This window comes from Hemicordylus capensis, chromosome 5 (genome assembly GCF_027244095.1).
Source record: "Hemicordylus capensis ecotype Gifberg chromosome 5, rHemCap1.1.pri, whole genome shotgun sequence".
NCBI lineage: Eukaryota > Metazoa > Chordata > Lepidosauria > Squamata > Cordylidae > Hemicordylus > Hemicordylus capensis.
In genome coordinates this window covers 195,733,276-195,753,038 of record NC_069661.1, presented here as the reverse complement: position 1 = coordinate 195,753,038, position 19,763 = coordinate 195,733,276, and the positions used below count along the sequence as shown (strand labels likewise).

The window sequence follows — 19,763 nt, the reverse complement described above, 5'->3', positions numbered from 1 at the left end:
CTTGGTGGTCATTTGGGCCACTTGAGCCTGCAGTGCTTGACACTGCAAGGGCTGGCTCAGCCCATCCAAATCATAATCAGGCAACAGGAGGCATGGTCTATTATTGGGAGCTGTTGAACCAGTGAGGAGCAGGCAACAATTGAAGGGCTTTATGGCTATCTGGGGTCATAAAAACAGCCCTGCCGAATCAGGCCCAAGGCCTATCTAATCCACATCCTGTCACACAGTGGCCCACCAGATGCTTCTGGAAACCCACAGGCAAGAGCTGAGGGCATGCCCTCTCTCCTGCTGTTGTTCCTTTGCAACTAGTATTTAGAGGCATCTTGCCTCTGAGGCTGGAAGTGGCCTATAGCCACCAGACTAGTACCCATTGATAGACCTGTTCTCCATGGATTGGTCTAAGCCTTTCTTAAAGGTATCCAGGCTGTTGTTGGCTGTCACCACATCTTGTGGAATAGAATTCCCTAGGTTAATTATGCAGTTCGTAAAAATGTACTTCCTTTTGTCAGCCCTAAATTTCTTGGCAATCAGTTTGATGGGATGATCCTGGTTCTGGTGTAATGTGAGAGGGAGGAAAAAATTTCTGTCCACTCTTTCCATACCATGCATAATTTTATAAACCTCTATCATGTTACCCCTCAGTCATCTATCTTCTAAACTAAAAGCCTCAGGTGTTGTAGCCTTACCTCGTAAGGAAGGTGCTCTAGGCCCCTGATCATCTTGGCTGCCATCTTCGGCACCGTCTCCAGTTCTATAATGTCCTTTTTGATGTATGATGACTAAAACTGTACAAAGTACTTCAAGTGGGGCCACACCATAGATTTGTATAAGGGCATTATGATATTAGGATTTTTATTAGCCTGCTTTCCTTAAGGAAAGTAAACTTATGAGATCTCCCAGCTCTGTGTGTGTCTGTGTGTATGTCCATCCCCCTATCAACTTTGCAATGCCTGGACCAATATAAACCAAAGTGGGTACAGTTGTAGGGACACAGGGACACCTCAGTGGTGTAGTTGGTGATGGTGTCATCCTCCCTGCACCACTGTCATATCCACACATTGAGACCTCTCAGCTCCACCTGTTTCACTGACCCTGCGTGTGGAATGCTACCTTGGGGGTCCTGGACATCAGTATGCTACCTAACAGCTAAATTTGGCTTCCAGGACCTCCCAACTGCATTTCCCAACTTATTTGGTGCTGACATGCACCTCAACAGCTGACTCAACAGCTGGCATCAGTGGAGAGGGCTTGAGGGAATAGGAAAGAACCCCAGAAGGTACTAGGTCCTCAGAGCTCCAGGATGTCTCTGAGCAAGTGGCCAGCTCTGGCTGCTCTAATTCTGGTGGTTCTGGAGGCTGTTGTCAGGGGTGGGAATCTAGAACAGGGCAGATGCCCCTCCTTCTTTGGACTTGCTCTCTTCTGGGTTAGTGTTTGGGTGAGCCCTGACATGGTTGCTGAAAGATGGATTTTGAGGGGGAAAGAGTTTAGTGCCACAACATGACCATTTTCTTGCTCTTAGTGCAGACTCCTAAGGACAACTTCACATTCAAAGCCTGTCTATTAAAAACAATGGCACAACTTCTAGTTTTTTAAAGGAAATTTTTGTTGAAAAACAGCATACAAATATTTGTCTTGATACTGAGTAGGCATCCAGCTAAAACCAGGAATGTATTACTCCTGACTGCCAAGTGTTGGTTGCTTATTCCTAATCAATAATACATTAACTATCATCTGTCTCTGGATTTGAACCATCCTAGTTTATACACATGCTTAGATTGTTTTTAGTTATAGGTAAAAGTACTATTATTATGGGTACAGCTGTACTGGGGTCCAGGCTCTAGGGAAGCCTAGAAAACATATTGATGGTGATTTTGGAGTGATCTCCAATTGCCTGAGGTAGAAGATGCCTTTTGAGGTACTGGCAGCATTTTATAATGGTTAGAGTTAAACATTAGAGTGGAATAATGCTTTTGAATGAAGTTGAGTCCTTAAATGATAGGGTGTATAATGGAAGGAAACTGGTAAAACCTTTTTGTGTTTGCTTGGTCCCCTGCTCCCCGGCATCTTATGTACACACATTTTCTTATATCCTACTACGAGTATATTACGCTAAATTTACACACATCATATCAAAACTAATGTTGGTTTCTTCACACAAAGTTTAGCTTTATTAGATTACCTAATTTGATACTTGTAACTTCGACATGGACTATCTCCATTCTTTTCTGAGTGGAAACGCTGCTGTTATTTAGTACGTACAAAATAACAATAACCTCAGAATTTGAATAGGTTTCAGGTAAGACCATTGCACAATCCATGCTGATGTTTTCCTCAAACATGATTAACCTGATGCATTCTACCAATTTTCTTTAAATGAATGTTGAGTTAACTGGCTTCTGGTTAACACTTAAATAAATAATACGGAAGAACAGGTCTGGCAACATAATGATCAATTATATTTGGAGTAGAAACTCCTCCCATGGAAGGTGTGGTGAGGTGACTTTACCCTAGGGGGAATTATAGTTTTCTTACTATAGAGTGGGTATTTAGATAATCTCACCCTCATTGTCCCTATGAACGTGAATAGGAAGATGTTGAGTTATTATAGCTGTATGACCTAACCAAGATAATGCTTTGTGTATTGTTTTTTAAATATCTCTTTGCAAGTAAGTTAGTCTTGAAGGGGTGCTTAACAGATTGCTTAATTTTTATATGTCTCCTGTGGATATAGTAATAGGCATTCATCATTATTTTGATGCATTGATTTTTTTTGGTCTTAAATATATTTGAGATGTTGGAAACAGTATGTCAGTGTAGTCATAGACTGAAGAGTTCTGAGTAGTGAATAGGATGGAACACAGAGCCAAGATTTAATCTTGGCTTCATGTGATGTCTCATAGCCTTAGGAAGCTTTGGAAGAATTCTGCTGATTTGTTGTGATCAGTTCTGAACCAAGTGATCCTGGCTTGTTCGAACCAAAGGTCTTAAACAATGATATGAACCCAAAGTTTGAAGTTGGCTCCAGGCCCTGCAGATCAGGTTTCTAGAGACATTGGAATAGCTACTCAGCAAATCATGATGCTGAGCTAGCAGGACTTCTGGCCTGATTTGGCAGGACTATACTTATGTCTTCTCTGAGAGGGGAAGAACTCAAACCACAAATTCATTCAGTTCTTGCAGTTAATTCAGTATTCATATTATAGGATAAAAGTTGGGAGATGGCATTAATGAAACCACATGTCCCGACTCCTTCCAACTCCAGCCAGATTTTACCTCTCCTTAAGAAAACCTCATGGCACATGGCTCTGTGGTCGCCAGGAGTCAATACTGACCCGACTGCACAATTTTACTTTAGCTTTAGGAAGATGCTGAAAGGCATCAACTCATATTGCATTGTGGGGAGGCAATGGTAAATCCCTCGTAGTCTACCATATAAAACCACAGGGCTCTGTGGGCTCCAGGAGTCGAAATCGACTTGATGGCACACTTTACCTTTATTGTGAGATGTACTGACAAATAATTATTTGGGAAGGTGCGTGGGGGAAATCTCCAGGAATAGCTTCAGTCAAAGTTGGCAAATCTTATAGTGGAGGAGGGATGGGAAGTTGAGAGAAATTAACTTAGAGCCAGGGTGGATAAAAATCAATGAGCAATGATTTTTGAAATATATAAAAGATCGGATTTTAAAAATTTAGAACAGACTTTTTAAATAAAATGCTTATTGAGGGGGGGGGAAATCTGTCTTTAAGATACATTATAGTCCAAAGGTTATTCATTATGAAATAAGGGTTAGTTTTTAATTATGTAGCATGAGGCTATATATATGCAATGTTTAAATGTTTTGGTAAATGAATTCCATTAATCCATTCACAATGTCAATTCCATTAATCCATTCACAATTGCCCACATTTTGGGCAATTTTTCTATCTAGAAGAGGACCAAAATTGAAACCTTCATCTGGTTGTAAATATTAAGATTATACCAGCAAGAATGAGTCTTCATGTAAAAATCCATGATTTAAATCTAGTCTTACTGACTAGTGATTTAAATTGTGATTAAAATCGATTTGATTTAAATCAGATCCTCCCTGCTTGGAGCCAATACCACCTTAAGTGGCTCAGCAGGGAAATACTTGACTAACAGGCAGAAAGTTGCCAGTTCGAATCCTCACTGGTATGTTTCCCAGACTATGGGAAACAGAAGAGTTTGCTTGGAGCCAGAAGGAAACTGCCTGGGTCCTTCACTGCCTGCTTCTCCAAACCAATCTGATTTATTGAAACCCACCTTACCTCCTATCTCTCCACTAGGCCCGTCCTTAGGGCGGGGTGACCAGGGTGATCACCCCAGGCCCTGTGCTGGGACAGGCCCCGCAGGGGAGCAGCCTACCCTGCAAAAATTGACCTTCCTCCCAGCTCGGCCAACCTGAAGAGCTGCAGGAGCCGCATGCAGGCTAGCCTGCACCTCCCTTTCCCCGGACCGATTCCTAGCTGTTCAGCAGGTGGGCAGGGCTTCCAAGGGCTTCTCTGCTGAAGCAGGCCTCCCTGAAGGCCTCCCAGTTTCCTGAAGCTCTTCTCAAGCCCTGAAGCTCTCCAGCCAGGAGGCAGAGTTGCCTGCGCTGATTGCCCACCGGAGTGCTGTGCACACCCACTGCCCTCCTTGCCCTGGGCTGTGCTGAGAGCTTGTGCCTTCCTCCTCAGAAAAAGTTCTCTCTATCCATAGAGTACTTCGCAACTAGTGAAAGTAGGGCTAACTGTAAACAGCTGAATAAACTTGATTTATTTATTTTATTTGTACATGTACTGTGCTCAAGTTGGTTTGCAATCCAGAAAGTGAGAACTGTGGAACAAGGGGGCATGTGTTGTGCTTTTAACCTCTCCCCCTTACAAATGCACTCTAAATCCAAGCTGGTTGGACATGCCAAAAACCTCACGCACGGACACTATTTACACAGTCTGTCATCAGTCAGTATGATATGAAATGTTAAGGAGGCCTCGTACATTCTGATTTGCCCCCCCCCTAGGGTTGGCCCTGCTCCCCACTTCTTCCTTGACAGACCAAGGCTGCTCTTAAACTGCTGGCCACTTCAATAGGCAGGGTGAAGGAGTTGGGGAATAGAGGTGAGCTGCTTTCTTGGTGAAAGGGAGGCATTCGCTCTTTAAATATTATGAGTGCAGAGAAGTGCTGCCCAAATTTCTTGAACCACAGAGTCCTGATGAATAAATTGCTGTGCACATTGAAAAGCTAGTGCGCTCACTCTCGCACGCACTCTCTGAGGCCCAGCATGGCTGCTTGATACAGCAAGTGCCTCCAAGCCCCAACAATTAGGACTATGCACGGACCAATTATAGCAGTTTGGTTTAAATTCGAATAGAACTGCTGGTCCGTGGGCCGGTTCAGTCAAACCAGCTTGCCAGTCCGGAGGATTAAGGGGCTATGCTTCTAAAGGGGAATCCGATGAGGATTCCCCTTTACAAGCCAAGGAGAATCTTGGCTTTAAAAACTTTCTAAAGGGTGGCCAGGGGGTGGGGGCATAGAGAGGACACTTTTAAAAGTAGTTGTAAGGTGCTTACCTGTCCGGGGCTCCTCCCAGCAGCTGCCCCCCCCAACCCCCTGCATGGCGGTGGTGGAATGGTCCCTGAACTCACCTGACCTGTGTGGATCTGGGCACACAAATGGCCTCTCTGGGGCTAGGTTTGTTCTGGAACCATGCCACCTCATGGGTGGGCTGCTGGGAGGAGCACCAGACAGGCTTGGTTTGGTTTGATCACGGACTAGCCCACTTCTCCTCGAGACCAGTCCAGTTCGTTTTTGAACCAGCCCAATTGGTGGTGGACTGGTTCGTGGTGGACCGGCTTGTGCACACACCTACTGACAATGCGCTTCTCCATTCCCAGCACTGTATGCCGCTGCTGGTGCAACCATCTGACTTTCTTGCTATATTTTCCTTCAAGAGAGGCAATAGGGAAGTTGACTAGTTATGATGACAGTGTATATGGGGAAAGGAGAGCTGCAAGGAGGCTCTTGGTCACTCTTGGTGGCCCTGCTGGGATGTTAACACTCACTATTGCTGAACATTATGCTGATGCTTGATGCTAGTAAGATTTGGGCTTCAGTACTGTGCCCCCAGTCATTCTGCCTGTTCAGAGGTGTCTGAACATCCTGCCTATCTTCAGGTGTCAGAATGAAAAGTCTAGGTGCAGTGATAAGCTGGTGTCCAGAATTTGTCAGTGCCTGTACTAAACTAGTAACTCTATCAAAAGGACCCGTAATCTATGTGAAACAAATCTTTTGCAAGAAATTGGTAACTTTCCATTTTTCTTTAGTGGTTTATGTTTTGATGCTTTCTCAATTCTTTGTTACATTTTTTCAGTGATTGGTATTTACAGTACTTGTTGCTCTGGAAGGTCTGAATTGAGAGACTGTAGGAAGCAGTAAGGTACTCCTAAAGCTGGCCTTGCCTTTTCCACATGTCTGCCTTCTATTCTGATCTGGAGTGCACCATAGAGATCATGAAGATAAAGATGCTGATACAAACCAGTAGTTTGTTCTGGATAGAATAGATGGAAAGAAACCTTTGCTGTCTATATTTAGGAGGAGAGGGGCAAAATTACTCAACTTGAGGAAGGTTTTCCATACTTGACTCTTATTCCATGTTTGCAGGATGGTTTTCTCCCATAGGCAAAACTTAATAAAGTTACAAATTTAGAGATCATGTTCCTTGTTAAAATTCTGGAATGAATTCAATAGGCTTAGGAGCATTTTAATTTGTGCCTCATTTGGGATACTGGATAAACTAAGCATTCTTTGACCTGTGTTGTGCATTTTGAATGATGTATGATCTGAATATAAGTTTTTGTTTTTTAATAACCAGAATTACATAATTAAGATATTATACTAAACTACTTAAGTATATCGTCTGACTAATATATTAAAGTTTCATCTAATCTTTTGATTAGAAGCAGTAACTGGTCATGACCATTGTAAAGTATTGGTAAGTACAGATCCGCACTCCTTTTCACATGCCAAGCAAAAGTTAAAGCTGTTTCTGCTTTGAGAGCATAATTGCTTTAATATTAACTTCCATTATCCCTAAAATTTTATTCTTGTTATGAACTGGATAAACAAATCTTTGAATCAAATGTGTAGAGCGATCCTGTTTGTGTTAATTTTATTTTCCCAAAAGTGCAGATATTGGCCTGTTTGTTAAATACTAATAATTAATAATGTACAGATTGGGTTATTGGGAAATTTTTTTCCTGGTCATGGTTCCAGTTCCAATGTGGAATTCAGCTCATGAACTCAAGTGTAATGTTGCAGAAATCAAGCTTCATTATTGCTTGGTTATCTCTTACCACTTCTGAATCAAGAAATATACTTTTCCTAGTATTGAATAGAACCACCTAATGGTGCAGCAGAGAAATGACTTGATTAGCAAGCTGGGGGTTGCCGGTTCGAATCCCTGCTGGAATGTTTTCCAGACTACGAGAAACACTTCTATTGGGCAGCAATGATATAGGAAAGATGCTGAAAGACATCATCTCATACCGCGCAGGAGATGGCAGTGGTAAACCTCTCCTTTATTCTACCAAAGACAACCACAGGGCTCTGTGGTCACCAAGAGTCGACACTGACTCAATGACACACTTTACCTAGTATTGAATAACAGCTTGTATTGGATATGCACTTGACTGGGTAGAGATTTTGTGCCTCAATTTCAGGCCTTGTTGGTATTAAGTGGTTTAGAGTACGGTATCTGGAATAGAGCTGGGTGGGGAATAGACAAAGAATTTGGCAGCAGGCACGGAGTCTTGACCGCCAGCGGCCCGTGTGCAGCCGTGGTGGTGGACCCACTCCCCCCCCCCGCGTCTGATGTCAGGCGCGAGGGCTAGCCACGCCCCTGCGTCTGATGTCAGACGCGGGGGGCATGGTCTGGCTCCCGAACGGAGCCCCATGGTTTCTTTTGGGAGTTGGGTGTCAGGCTGGCCATTAACTCCTGAAGGGACCACGTGGCACCTTTAGGAGCTAGACTTGGGCTGGTGCTGCATTCACAGCGCAGCCAGGAGCGGCTCTTCCCTGCTGCACTGCAAATGCAGCAGCCATTTAACTCCTGAATGGGGGGCTGTGTGGCCCCCGCTCAGGAGCTAAACCAGCACCCCTGCGTCTGACATCAGATGCGGGGGGCGTTTTGGGGCTGCGAGATGCAACCCCTGATTGGGTGCAGCCTGGGTTCTTTGAACTCGTTCACCCAGTGGTGACTCCCTGATTGGCAGCCACATGTTAACATTGTTAGGTGGCAACTATTTGGTCTTGGTAACTCAGTGTTGTATGTGGGAGTCTTCTCTTTATTGTACCTTTCTAAATAATACAGAAATGGCATAGAAGCTATGTGAGGAATTGATATTATAGGTGGATTCAGGAGGTGCTTGTGTCTATGGATAGTTAGGTTGGATTGACCTTGACTCCTTGTACATGTTGGTTTAAGACTGCCTACACTGATTGTTTTGGACCACTTGTCCCTTGTTTAGGTAGACACTGCCATTTGTGTATTTCATGTCTGCTTTTAGTATCTTGGGTTCATATCCAGCCTTATAGCTTTTATTCAAGACAGTATTATCTTTATCTCACTTTGTCTTAACCTTTCCCTTTATATCCATTCTTTTGCCTTTCCTTTCAAAATGTTTGCACCAAATGAAATACCTTCTTCCTTTATTCCTCCTTCTACTTCCACCAACAGTTTTTATTGTCCTACCTTGCACAGACCCCTTGCCTCGCCCAAATTATCAGTGTTTTCCTCTTAGAGCTATTCTGTTCCTGTATAGTTTGCACACTTGGTAATACAAACTGTTGCACAATTTATAATATAATAAGCTGCCCTGACCCTGTCATGGCCGAGAGAACTATAGTAGCCAACATGTACTGTAGAATTACACATATTGCAGTGAGTTTTGTAGATTATCAGATTTTAATGCTACAGCCTTTAATCTTTTAAGGCTATTGTAGGTTTTACTTCTACTCTTACTTTCGGCTCATCCTAACACAGTGTGTATTCATGACAGAGTGTATCTGTTTTCCTCCTGGGACAAGTGTATGTGAGTGTGAGTGAGAGAGAATCTACTTCTGCACACACTATCCTAGAGTGGATAAGCCAGGTGTTTCTTAAAAGCTTAAAAGCAGTAGGTGATGGAAATGGGTACTTCTGGTTTGTTCTTCACCAGCATCTAGTACACAGAGATATATTGCTGCTGAACATGGAAGATGTTCAGGAGATGGGACCATAGCTCAGTGGCAGAATATCTGTTTTGCATGTGGAAGGTCCCAGGTTCATTCTTAGCTTCTCCAGGTAAGGCTGGGAAAGACTCCTGCCTGAAACCTTGGAGAGCCACTGCCACTTAGTGTAGACGACACTGAACTAGATGGACCAATGTTGTAGTTAGTAAGGCAGCTTCCTATGTAATATCTATTCAAACTCGTGATAAGCCTCAGATAAATTCTACCGTCTGTGTGCTCTATAAAATATTGTATTAAGATCCTGAGACAATACATTGCATGAACTTCTGCTTTGGCTCTCGACACTCAGTTGATGATCCTCAGTTGATCATCCTGACTCTGCCAGTTTACAAGAAGTTCAACAGCCACCCTAGCTTGGCCCATTGTCAGACAGCCACCTTAACTAATGGGCATCCTGTGGGTAACTTTCTCCAGGAACCTCTCTGAGTCATTCATACATCAGAAGATGAAGTCAACAGAAGAGTTAGTGAAAGAAGGAACAGGTGAACAGCAGCAGTTTCTGAAGAATTTTAGTATGTATTTGTAGCAGAAATGTTGTTAGCACTAATTATTGCAAGCTGCTTTGAGTATATATGAGAAAAGCAACATAAAATAATTATGTAGCTAATTATGTAGCTTTTTGTTTGTCCTGGATGAAGGCTCATCTGTTACTTAGGGCAAACCTGAGCTCGAATATGTTGAGAAGATCCCCCGTCACAAAATCAAGTCACGAACATATAAAGTACTAGAATGAGTTATTGTTTTAAAGTTGCACTGAAGAATTCACTCAGCTCATTGTCTCCACAATGTTTATAAAACTATCTTCCTTTTTAGTGGCTTCTTCTGAATATGTAAGAAGTCTATTTATTATAAAGGGTGTTAGGTACACGGGGACAAAGCACAAGAATGGAGGACCAAGGACAGGTACAGGAAATCTTGCCCTTGAACTTTGTAGCTTTGGTTAGCCTTTTGTATCTTTTAAGCAGAACTTACTATTTCTTCAGACTGTTAGTCCAGGCCACTTTTAAAGTAAATGTTTTAATGAGCTTAGAGATGTTAGTTTTTAAAGAAAACTGAAAGCATTGCAATGCTTCCTATGGACACACATTCTATTTCATTTGCTTCTGGTTTTGAAAGCCTTAGAAACAAAACAATGTCTAAAACATACTCAAGGCAAAAGTGGGGTACGGGTGTGTACCATAACCTTAGTCACTCTTTGAAAACTGCATTCAGGTTTCAGAAAATCCCAGCAACAACCACCCCAACTACCCCAAAATGGCAGGTCGTCTGAAACAGAATGCAGTATTATCTAGCACTAAATGTGGATATTCAATTAAAATTTAAAACATGCAGTGAAGTGAGAGAATATATCTGAGTTGAACCAGGACCATGTCAGGAGAACAGGATCTCCTCCATTCTCCAGATCAAAGAACGAGGCAGGCAGACATCGGTTCACAAGCAAGAAGGGCCCTAGGCCTATGTGTTGATGACGCAGATGACAGTCTGCCTCCTGAGGGCGGGAAACCGTCTGGGATTTGAAAATTACAACTCTAGTATACAGGATTGGAATGGTAACTGTTCCCTACATAAAACATCTTCATGTTCCATAGTAGTTAGACAGCATTTTGAAAGAGCTGTGGGTAGGAAGTAATAACTATTTTAAAGTGATGCCTTGTAAAATATTTCATTTATCATTCTAAGAGGAAATATTTCACAAGGTTTTTTTTTCAATTTTTCAGTCTCTGGTCTTGTGGATTGGGGAGGGAAACCCACAACTTTTCCCACTTTTGGCTCCCCACCACCCATCCGGCCTCCAGATCTTTAGGGCTTCTGATACTGTGGTTGCAGCAGTCTTGTGCATGCTGCTTTAGTGTTGCCTCTTCCATCTCTTCTAACCACTTTAATCACAGTTATTTTTACTTTGAAGGTGATTGATGACATTATATCAAATGTATGGGTCTGAAACTAGTTCTATTTTTCTTTATGGTCTAATCGGTCAAGAACTACTTTGGAGATTGCATGCAGTCAGACATGAGCAACCGAAGTGGGAAATCCACTTGGTAAAACCTCTGCAAGCAGCATCCTGAAATGAGGAGAGACTTTCCTTCTCAGCTCTGTAGTTGGTTGAGGCAAATGAGGCTATTTATCTATGGACTAGGAGAACTGACTGCTCTTTCACCCATGACCGTGAAATTCTTGCATCTCCTCACAAGTGATGAACTACTACTCAAAGATGTCTCTCTTCTACGTGTGTGCATGAGGTTGCATGCCTGTGGCAGGAAGACAAATCAGTTCTGAGGAACTTACTCAGATGCTGACTGATTAAGTGCTGTCAACTCAGTAGTGACCATCTATACATTTAATTCTCTTACGGCCGACTCAGTAGGGAACTGTGTGGGGATGCGTCTGGATGCCTGCTGTAACTCTCCGAGGTCCTGCAAGAGTTCCAACCATTGCCTTGGGAGGGAAAGGCAGACAGGGAGGCAAGCGGGAGAGAGGAGAAAGAAGCAGAATTGAAGGGGAATCAGCAGAGTCAGGGGAAAGGAGGAATAAAGGAGGAAACCAGACCCATTGCCTTGGAAGGGAACAGCATCGAAGGCGGCGAGACACCAGGCACCCACCTTCAAGCCGCCCAACAGGAACTACGGCCACTTTGAGAGCAGCGTGGGTGGGAGATAAATAATGGTGGTGGCAGTGGCGAGAAAGCAGAGGAGAATGGGCCACAAGGTGGGGGGCTGAGGAGACTGGGGCAGAAGGGGGTGGGGGAGAGGAACGGGCGGGTGATAAATAATGGTGGCCGAGCAGATGGGTGAGAGATAAATAATGGCGGTGGTGGTGAGAAAGCCAAGGAGACTGGGGTAGAAGGGGGTGGGGGAAAGGAGACTGGGGTAGAAGGGGGCGGGGGGGAGAGGAGCCTGGGGCAGAAGGGGTGGGAGAGAGAGAGGAGGCTGAGCAGCACGGGCAGGAGATAAATAATGGTGGTGGCGAGAAAGCAGAGGAGACTGGGCCAGAAGGTGAGGGGCTGAGGAAACTGTGGCAGAAGTGGGCGGGGGGAGTGGAGACTGGGGCAGAAGGGGGCGGGGGAGAGGAGCGAGTGGGCAAGAAATAATGGTGTCCGAGCGTGCGGGCAGGAGATAAATAATGATGGCGGTGGCGAGAAAGCAGAGGAGACTGGGCCAGAAGGGGGCGGGAGAGTGAAGAGACTGGGGCAGAAGGGGATGGGGGAGAGAGAGGAGAGCGAGCGTCACAGGTAGGAGATAAATAATGGTGGTGGCGAGAAAGCAGAGGAGACTGGGCCAGAAAGTGAGGGGCCAAGGAGACTGGGGTAGAAGGGGGTGGGGGGAGAGGAGACTGGAGAAGAAGGGGTGGGGGGAGAGGGGACGAGCAGAAGGGCAGTGGAGGTGGGCAGAAGGTGGGGGAGGAGTGTAACTATCTACACTATCTGAACCCGCACATAACATCTGTGTGGCAGTCCACACAGATGTTATGTGTGGGTTCAGATAGTGTAGATAGATTCTCTCCAGGATTATCTGTCTTCAACTTGGCCTTTAAGGTCTCTCAGTGGTACATTCATTGCTGTCGTTGTCAAGGCCATCCACCTTGCTACTGGTTGTCCTCTTCTCTTCCCTTTAACTTTCCCCAGCATTATGGACTTAGATGCTAGGGAAGCCTTTATCGTTTGCAGCCAACTCAGACCAGTCAGGGCATCAGGTAGCTATCTGATAGTCAGCTACTCATAGAGCTGTCTCAGATTAACAGCAAATCAGCAAGTGTGTATAACCTTGGATCAGGTGAAGTGTCAGTGTAAAGTACCACAAGACAAAACGAGTTGGGAGGCCTGGAAGAAAGGAGTAAGTTTTTTGTTAAGAGATCACCACAATAAGAAGGCTTAGAGAGCACCTTCTTCTGCATGATCCTCACTGCACGTTAAGATTATCTGAGGCAGTCTGTCTCCAGTTACCACCGGTACATCTGGAGTTGACTCAGAGGCAGGCCTTCTCCATAGCTGCTCCTGGGCTGTGGAATGCACTCCCTGCAGAAATCTGTAATCTGAATTCATTATTGGCCTTCAGGAGAGCCCTCAAAACCTATCTGTTTGGCCTGGCCTTCCAAGGTTTTTAAGTTGTGTTGAATGTTTTTAATCTGCTGTAACCTGGTTTTCCAGGGTTTTTAAATTGTGTTGAATGTTTTAATTGTTTGTTGTTGCATGCTGTGTTATAGTCTCTGTTTTTAACTGTTAATTGATTTTAATTGTTTTGTTTTAATGTAAACTGCCCTCAGCCATTTTTGGGAGGGTAGCATAGAAATTAATTAAATAATAATGAAATCAATAAATAATGAATTTGAATTTTGGCCCCTAGAATGGGTGTTATAGAATGGATCTGAACAAGAGCAGATATTCAAAGTGAAGCTGCTGCAATGAAAGCCAGAGTCAGGTTGGGAAAAGAGTAGGAGAGAATGAAAGAACATTTCTGTTCTGCTGAGATGATATGAAACCTCAAAAGAAGAGGGCTGGATTTCAGACTGGAGATGTGTCTCGGGTGGTGCAGTAAGGCCATCACTGACTGATTTGGCTTCCAAGGCTTCCTGGCTGTCCCACTCCGAAAGGTCCAGCAGTGTCTGGGTGCTTGGTGGGCACTCTGTGCCAAGATTCCAAGTAGGGTTTGAACACATTGTATGCCACAAACCAGGTTTGGGGTGCAAGAAGAGTTCTTGACTGGGTGTTCCGGGGGTTATTTAGGCCAAGTGACTGCCAGCAAGCCTGTCTGAAAGCACACTATGCTCAACCAGTTCAGGTCAGTTATAGGGGTTAAGACACCAAGGTGGTTGAGCAGGTTTCTGAAGAAGGGCTTCCTGGGTGGCCCTAGAATATTATCAGCTTTTGACAAACGGTATGCATTGCTAATATTCTAGGTGAAGGGTCATTATTGGGGATTGAATGGGTGAGGTGATACTACTTGTATCTTCATTTGTGATGAAGCAAAGGCTCCAGGAGATTGACAGCTGCTATCTGGTAGAGTGCCATCAAGTGCTCTATTGCCTTTCAGAATGACTGCCATCTTACAGTGTTCATTGTATTTTTACACATTCCTAAACATTCTCATTTTGCTTATTTCCAAGCTTCATGAAAATATTGTATTGTACTGCTTTTTAGTCTCAGTTCTGAAGTCAGAATTATTTTGTGGTCCTATTTTGTGTCTTCATCTGTTCACAGCCCCCACCCGCACTCCCCGGCAAGGATCTGCTTTTGCTGTTGAGACCATGTGTCGTGACAGACTGGTTGTTCTTGTGTTGAAGCCTGCTCACCAGTGGTTCCTCTAATTTTTTTCATCTCTGTGCAGAACGAATTTTGTTCTGGGTGGCAGAATCAAGGCAGTGTGTAAGCACATGCATTCAGAGTGGGGCCTTCCTATTCAAACTGAGCAGGATCTAAAATTAACTGAGCAGACATCAGAAAACTTGTGAGCCCACGCATGTGCACACTCCTTAGAGGGAACAGTACTGCTCACTACTGTTGACACTGCATTTTTGGCTTTTCAGTGTTTGATATTCTTTTCTATTATATGATCTGATTTGTTTCCTGGAGGAATCTCTCATCTGACTGAGGAGGGTATTGCTCTGTTATTGTGATGCTGCAGCTTCTGATTTCAGGCTTAATCTTGGTCTAGATTTCCCTAGTTGGGAAGGGGACATTGCTCAGTGGTAGAGTAGGTGCTCTGCATACAGAAGCTTGTAGGTTTGGCATGCTGATTTGGCAAGGAACTTGGAGCAGTAGTAAAGTCATTTATCTGAGACTTTGAAAAGCTACTGCTTGTATAGTAGACTATGCTAGGTTATATGAACTAAGGCAGTCTTATTCCACATGCATTAACTCAGTGGTTTGGTTAACAGGAATGCAGTCAAGTGGATTGTTGTCTGAGAGATGAATAGAAAACTATCATTGGGGTATTCTACAGGAATTACAGTGGTCCCTCTACTTACGAAATTAATCCGTTCCGAATGCACATTTGTAAGTCGAAAAATTCGTAAGTCGAAAAGCGGTTTCCCATAGGAATGCATTGGGAACGGATTAATGCGTTCCGGAGCCTAGAAAAAAGACCCAGACCCCCAGTAAGGCTTGCAAACTGCACAGGAACATTTCTTTTCAAGAATAAACAGGCAGTAAACAGGCAGGCAAGTCAAGGAAACCGCATGTAAAATTGGTAAGTCGAGGAAACCCCATCTAAAAATTGGTAAGTCGAGGAAACCCCATCTAAAAATTTGTAAGTCGAAAAAAACGCATCTAAAACCGGATCTAAAACTGCCGTTTGTAACTCGAAAAATACTTATGTCGAGTAGTTTGTAAGTCGACGGACCACTGTATTGTTGTCTGGGCAGAGCAGGCCGACAAGTACCTAGTGTCATAACTAGGCAAGTACAACCAAGTACCTTTGTCATAAACACCAGGGAATCCTGGATTACATATCAATGAGGTGTAACTGCCAGTAAGACATCCTCAACCATGCCTATATATTTCTTAAAAATGCTAAACTTCCTGTGTCAATATAAATACCCTATTTAAAATATTATGCACTTCTAAAGCTGAACTCTGCAGTAGAATTGCAACCTTATTTGGCACAGGTCTTCTACCAGCTAGTTTAGTACTTCCAGATTTTAGTACTTCCAGAGGCAGTCATTAAGTCCCTCCTTAAAAAGCTCTCATTGGACCCAGATGACTTAAATAACTTTCGACCAGTTTCAAACCTCCCCTTCTTGGGCAAGGTGTTAGAGAGCGTGGGGTGCTGGGGGATGCCTGCTCCACCCTCTGGCCTTTGGCCTATGAAGTGCCACAGGGATTTATTCTGTCCCTCATGCTGTTTAACATCTACATGGAACCCCTGGGAGAGGTCATCCATGGATGTGGGCTGCGGTGCCATCAGTATGCTGATGACACCCCACTCTACCTTTAATGTCAGCAGACACCAGGGAGGCAGTGGATGCTCTGAACTGGGGCTTGGAGGCTGTTCTGGACGGGATGGGGGAAAACAAGCTGGAACTTAATGCAGATAAGACGGAAGTGCCCTGGCTTGCTAGAACTGATAATCCGAGTAATGAGGTAAATCTGGTCTGGGACAGGTTCACACTCCCTCTGAAAGACAGAGTTCGCAGCTTGTGGGGGTGGTGGTGCTGCTTCTGGTCCCAACGTTGTCCTTGGAGGCACAAGTGGCAGCAGTGTGCAGAAGCGCCTTTTACCAGCTGCAGCTTGTACTCCAGCTGCGACCCTACTTGGAGAAGTCAGACCTGACCTCAGTCACTCATGCATTGGTAACATCCAGATTGGACTACTGCAATGAGCTCTTCATGGGGCTGCCCTTGAAGACTGTTTGAAAGCTTCAGCTGGTTCAGAATGCTGCTGCAAGGATGCTTGTGGGTGCAGATCACTTCATGAGTATCACACCTATCCTGTGTCAGCTTTATTGCTTATCGGTCTGCTTCTGGGTTAGATTCAAGGTGCTGGTCTTGACCGTTAAAGCTCTACATGACTTGGGGCCAGGGTACCTGTTGGACTGCATTCACCCATATGAACCTGCCAGGGCCCTCCGCTCATCGTCTTAGATCCTGCTCATGGCCCCACCACTAACAGAGATCCGGTTGCTAGAGACAGGGCCTTTTCAGTTGTAGCCCCTCGGCTTTGGAACACCCTCCCTGAAGAGCTTCACCATGCTGCCTCCCTCAGTGTTCTTAAAAAACAAGTAATAACACATCCTTCTTAAGAGGCTTTTAAATCTTTGGTTATATCTGGTATGTTCTTTGGTTTTTCGTTTTTATAATTCTCAATTTTTAGTTTTTAAAATGACTTTTAATTTGAAATTTAATACTGATTGTGCTTTTTAACCTGACTTTTAACTTGTTTACTTAATTTGGTTAATCTTATTACTTTTATTCTGTATTGTATCTATTTTATTGTTGTGCGCCCCCCTGAGCAGTAGTGTACTGGAAGGGCGGGGCATAAATATTTTAAATAAATACATTATCTGGTGTCTGGGTGATCTTGTATCAGTTCTGCTATTTAGGAGTAGTATTCAGTTTAAGCAATTCAAATGTTGATTTTGGGTTCTATTCTCACTAGAAACCTAACCACTTTGAGGTTTGTGTGGAGGGGGGACTCTTTAGGAATATGTATGGTTGAGCACACATTATTCTTCAGAGGTTGCTATAAGTTGCAGATGTGAAAGATCATTGTGTGTGTGGTGTGTGCATGAACAGTTTGGAAATGAACTGGTCTTCCATGGGCTGGTTCATAGGTTTGGTTGTGAACCAGAATGGCCTTGAGGAAGGATGGACCAGTCTGAGATAGCACCAAATCAAAGGAGAATCTGGTGATGATTCCCCTTTGCTTGTAAAGGATTCCCCTTTTCCTTTAAAACAATAAGCGGGTGGGAGGTGGATTACAGAGGCCTTACAAAGGGAATGCGGCGAGATGCAACTTTGAAGTTAAGTTATAAGGTATTTAACGGTCTGGCGCTAGTGGTACTACTACTGCCTGGAGCATGAACAAAGGCCAGGTGAGTGCCAGACCTGTGCCACATGGGCTGGCCGGGGGGAGCATCGTGCTGTTCCAGGCAGGAGAGGTACTGCCAGCACCGGACCAGTAAGCACCTTACCATTTCCTTCAAAGGTGCCTCTCTCTTCATTCCCTTTGTTAGGCCTTTGTAAAGCAAAAGGGGAACCCTTTACAAGCAAAGGAGAATCCCAAATGGATTCTCCTTTACAGGTAACGTTTAAAGCAGCACGAACCAGCGAGCTGGTTTGGTCGAACAGAACAAACTGGCGATCTGGTTTGGTTGAAGCAGGTCAATTCGCCTGAACCAGTTTGTGGACCCACAGTTTGGTCTGAATTCAGACACCCCTAGTGTCTGTCTGCCTTTTAGCTTTCAGTTCTAATACTGCTTCTTCACTGAATTAAATTCAGTTCTTTTGGGCTGCCATATTAATAACAAATTCTTTCTCTTACAGATATTTAATTAGTCAAGGCGCACATGTAGGAGCAGTAAATAGTGAAGGAGACACTCCATTAGATATTGCTGAGGAAGAGGCAATGGAAGAATTGCTTCAAAATGAAGTGAATCGGCAAGGTAATTTCTAAAAGTCTAATACATAAGCAAAAGAAATTGTGACTATTTCATTTTATGAGGTCAGTATTCTTGTCTTGGGAAGTGGATGGGAAATGTGTGTAATTATAATTCAACACTACACTTTTAAGAAGTCTTATTCAGGGGCAGTTCGTTTATGAGGCAACTGCCTCAGGTTGCAAGTGGAGACATCCACACACCCCATCCCTGTGGCAGTCATTCCAACTCCGTGCTGCAGCTGCAGCTGCTTCCCTCACCACCCCACTTCACTGGTCCAGAGGCTGCCTTCTTCCCACTCACCACCAGATTGGACATACTGCTTCTTGTCTACCATGAGGCAACTGTTGGCATGTATGCAGCACCAGCAACTTCGCACATTGGCCTCTCTTCTTCACCATTGTGCTAGCACCAGTCAGCATGTTCTTTCCTTTTCTCCTATCTAAGCACCAAATGTGTCCAGATAGCGAGGGGGCGGGGATGGGGGAGAGAGGTGAAGAGAGGCCAGTGCCCGAAGCTGCCGGTGCTGGATACATATGATTGCACTGCCTTGTGGAGTGCAAGCCATGCTGGCAATGGGGAAGAAGGTAGCCTGTAAGCCTGAGGGGTCAGGGCAAGCAAGGAAGTGGGATAATGTCACCATTGGCTCTGGCCTATGGGTTGGCGGGCAAGGGCAGACTGCTTCTGTTTGCTTCCTGTGGTAAATACCAATGAGCAGGCACTTGTGATTTGTGTTACAGAAATTGCAGTAAGAGAGAGGGTGTGCCCTCAACTCCTGCCTGTAGGCTCCCAGTGGCATCTGGTGGGCTGCTGTGTGAAACAGGATGCTAGACTAGATGAGCCTTGGGCCTGATCCAGAAGGGCTGTTCTTATGTTATTAACTCTTGAGCTGCTCCTGACAACCTGGTCCCAAAATGAACATTGAATTCCCCCACCACCAGCAACCTGGGCCATTCCAATGCCAACTCAGCAACCAGGTCTATCAGCTCAATTAGGGACTCCACTGGGCAGCAGGGTGATTGGTACACCAGCAGAAGTCCCAGTCTATCTCTGGTCTCTAGACTTAGGTACACACATTCAATATAAGCCATATCCCTGACAGGAATCTTGATAAGGGAAATGGTATTCTTATAGGCCACAGCCACCCCACCTGCCCTACCACATCCTCTAACCTGCTCCGCCATGGAGAAATCCTCTGGGACAAGCTGGGTCCAAACTGGACCACTAGCCTTTCCTGACCTGATCTCCATAATATATACCAAGTTGACTTCTTCATCCATAATTAAGTCATGGACTACCTCAGATTTATATTGAATCGGCCTGGCATTACAGAGTAATAAGGTGAGGTTCTGTGGGTGGTTGGCATTGTTTTCCTAGGTCAAAGAA

The 19,763-nt window shown here is 44.4% G+C and overlaps 1 protein-coding gene across 3 annotated transcripts in view; it reads left to right on the top strand.

The window, feature by feature from the left end:
* Positions 1–19,763, top strand: part of PPP1R12A (protein phosphatase 1 regulatory subunit 12A) — a 181,461-nt gene that overhangs the window by 71,206 nt on the left and 90,492 nt on the right. For all 3 annotated transcript variants that reach the window (XM_053252011.1, XM_053252012.1, XM_053252009.1), the window contains exon 3: positions 18,265–18,383. In XM_053252011.1, the coding sequence (XP_053107986.1) occupies positions 18,265–18,383 (119 nt within the window). The remainder of the gene's footprint in view (positions 1–18,264; positions 18,384–19,763) is intronic.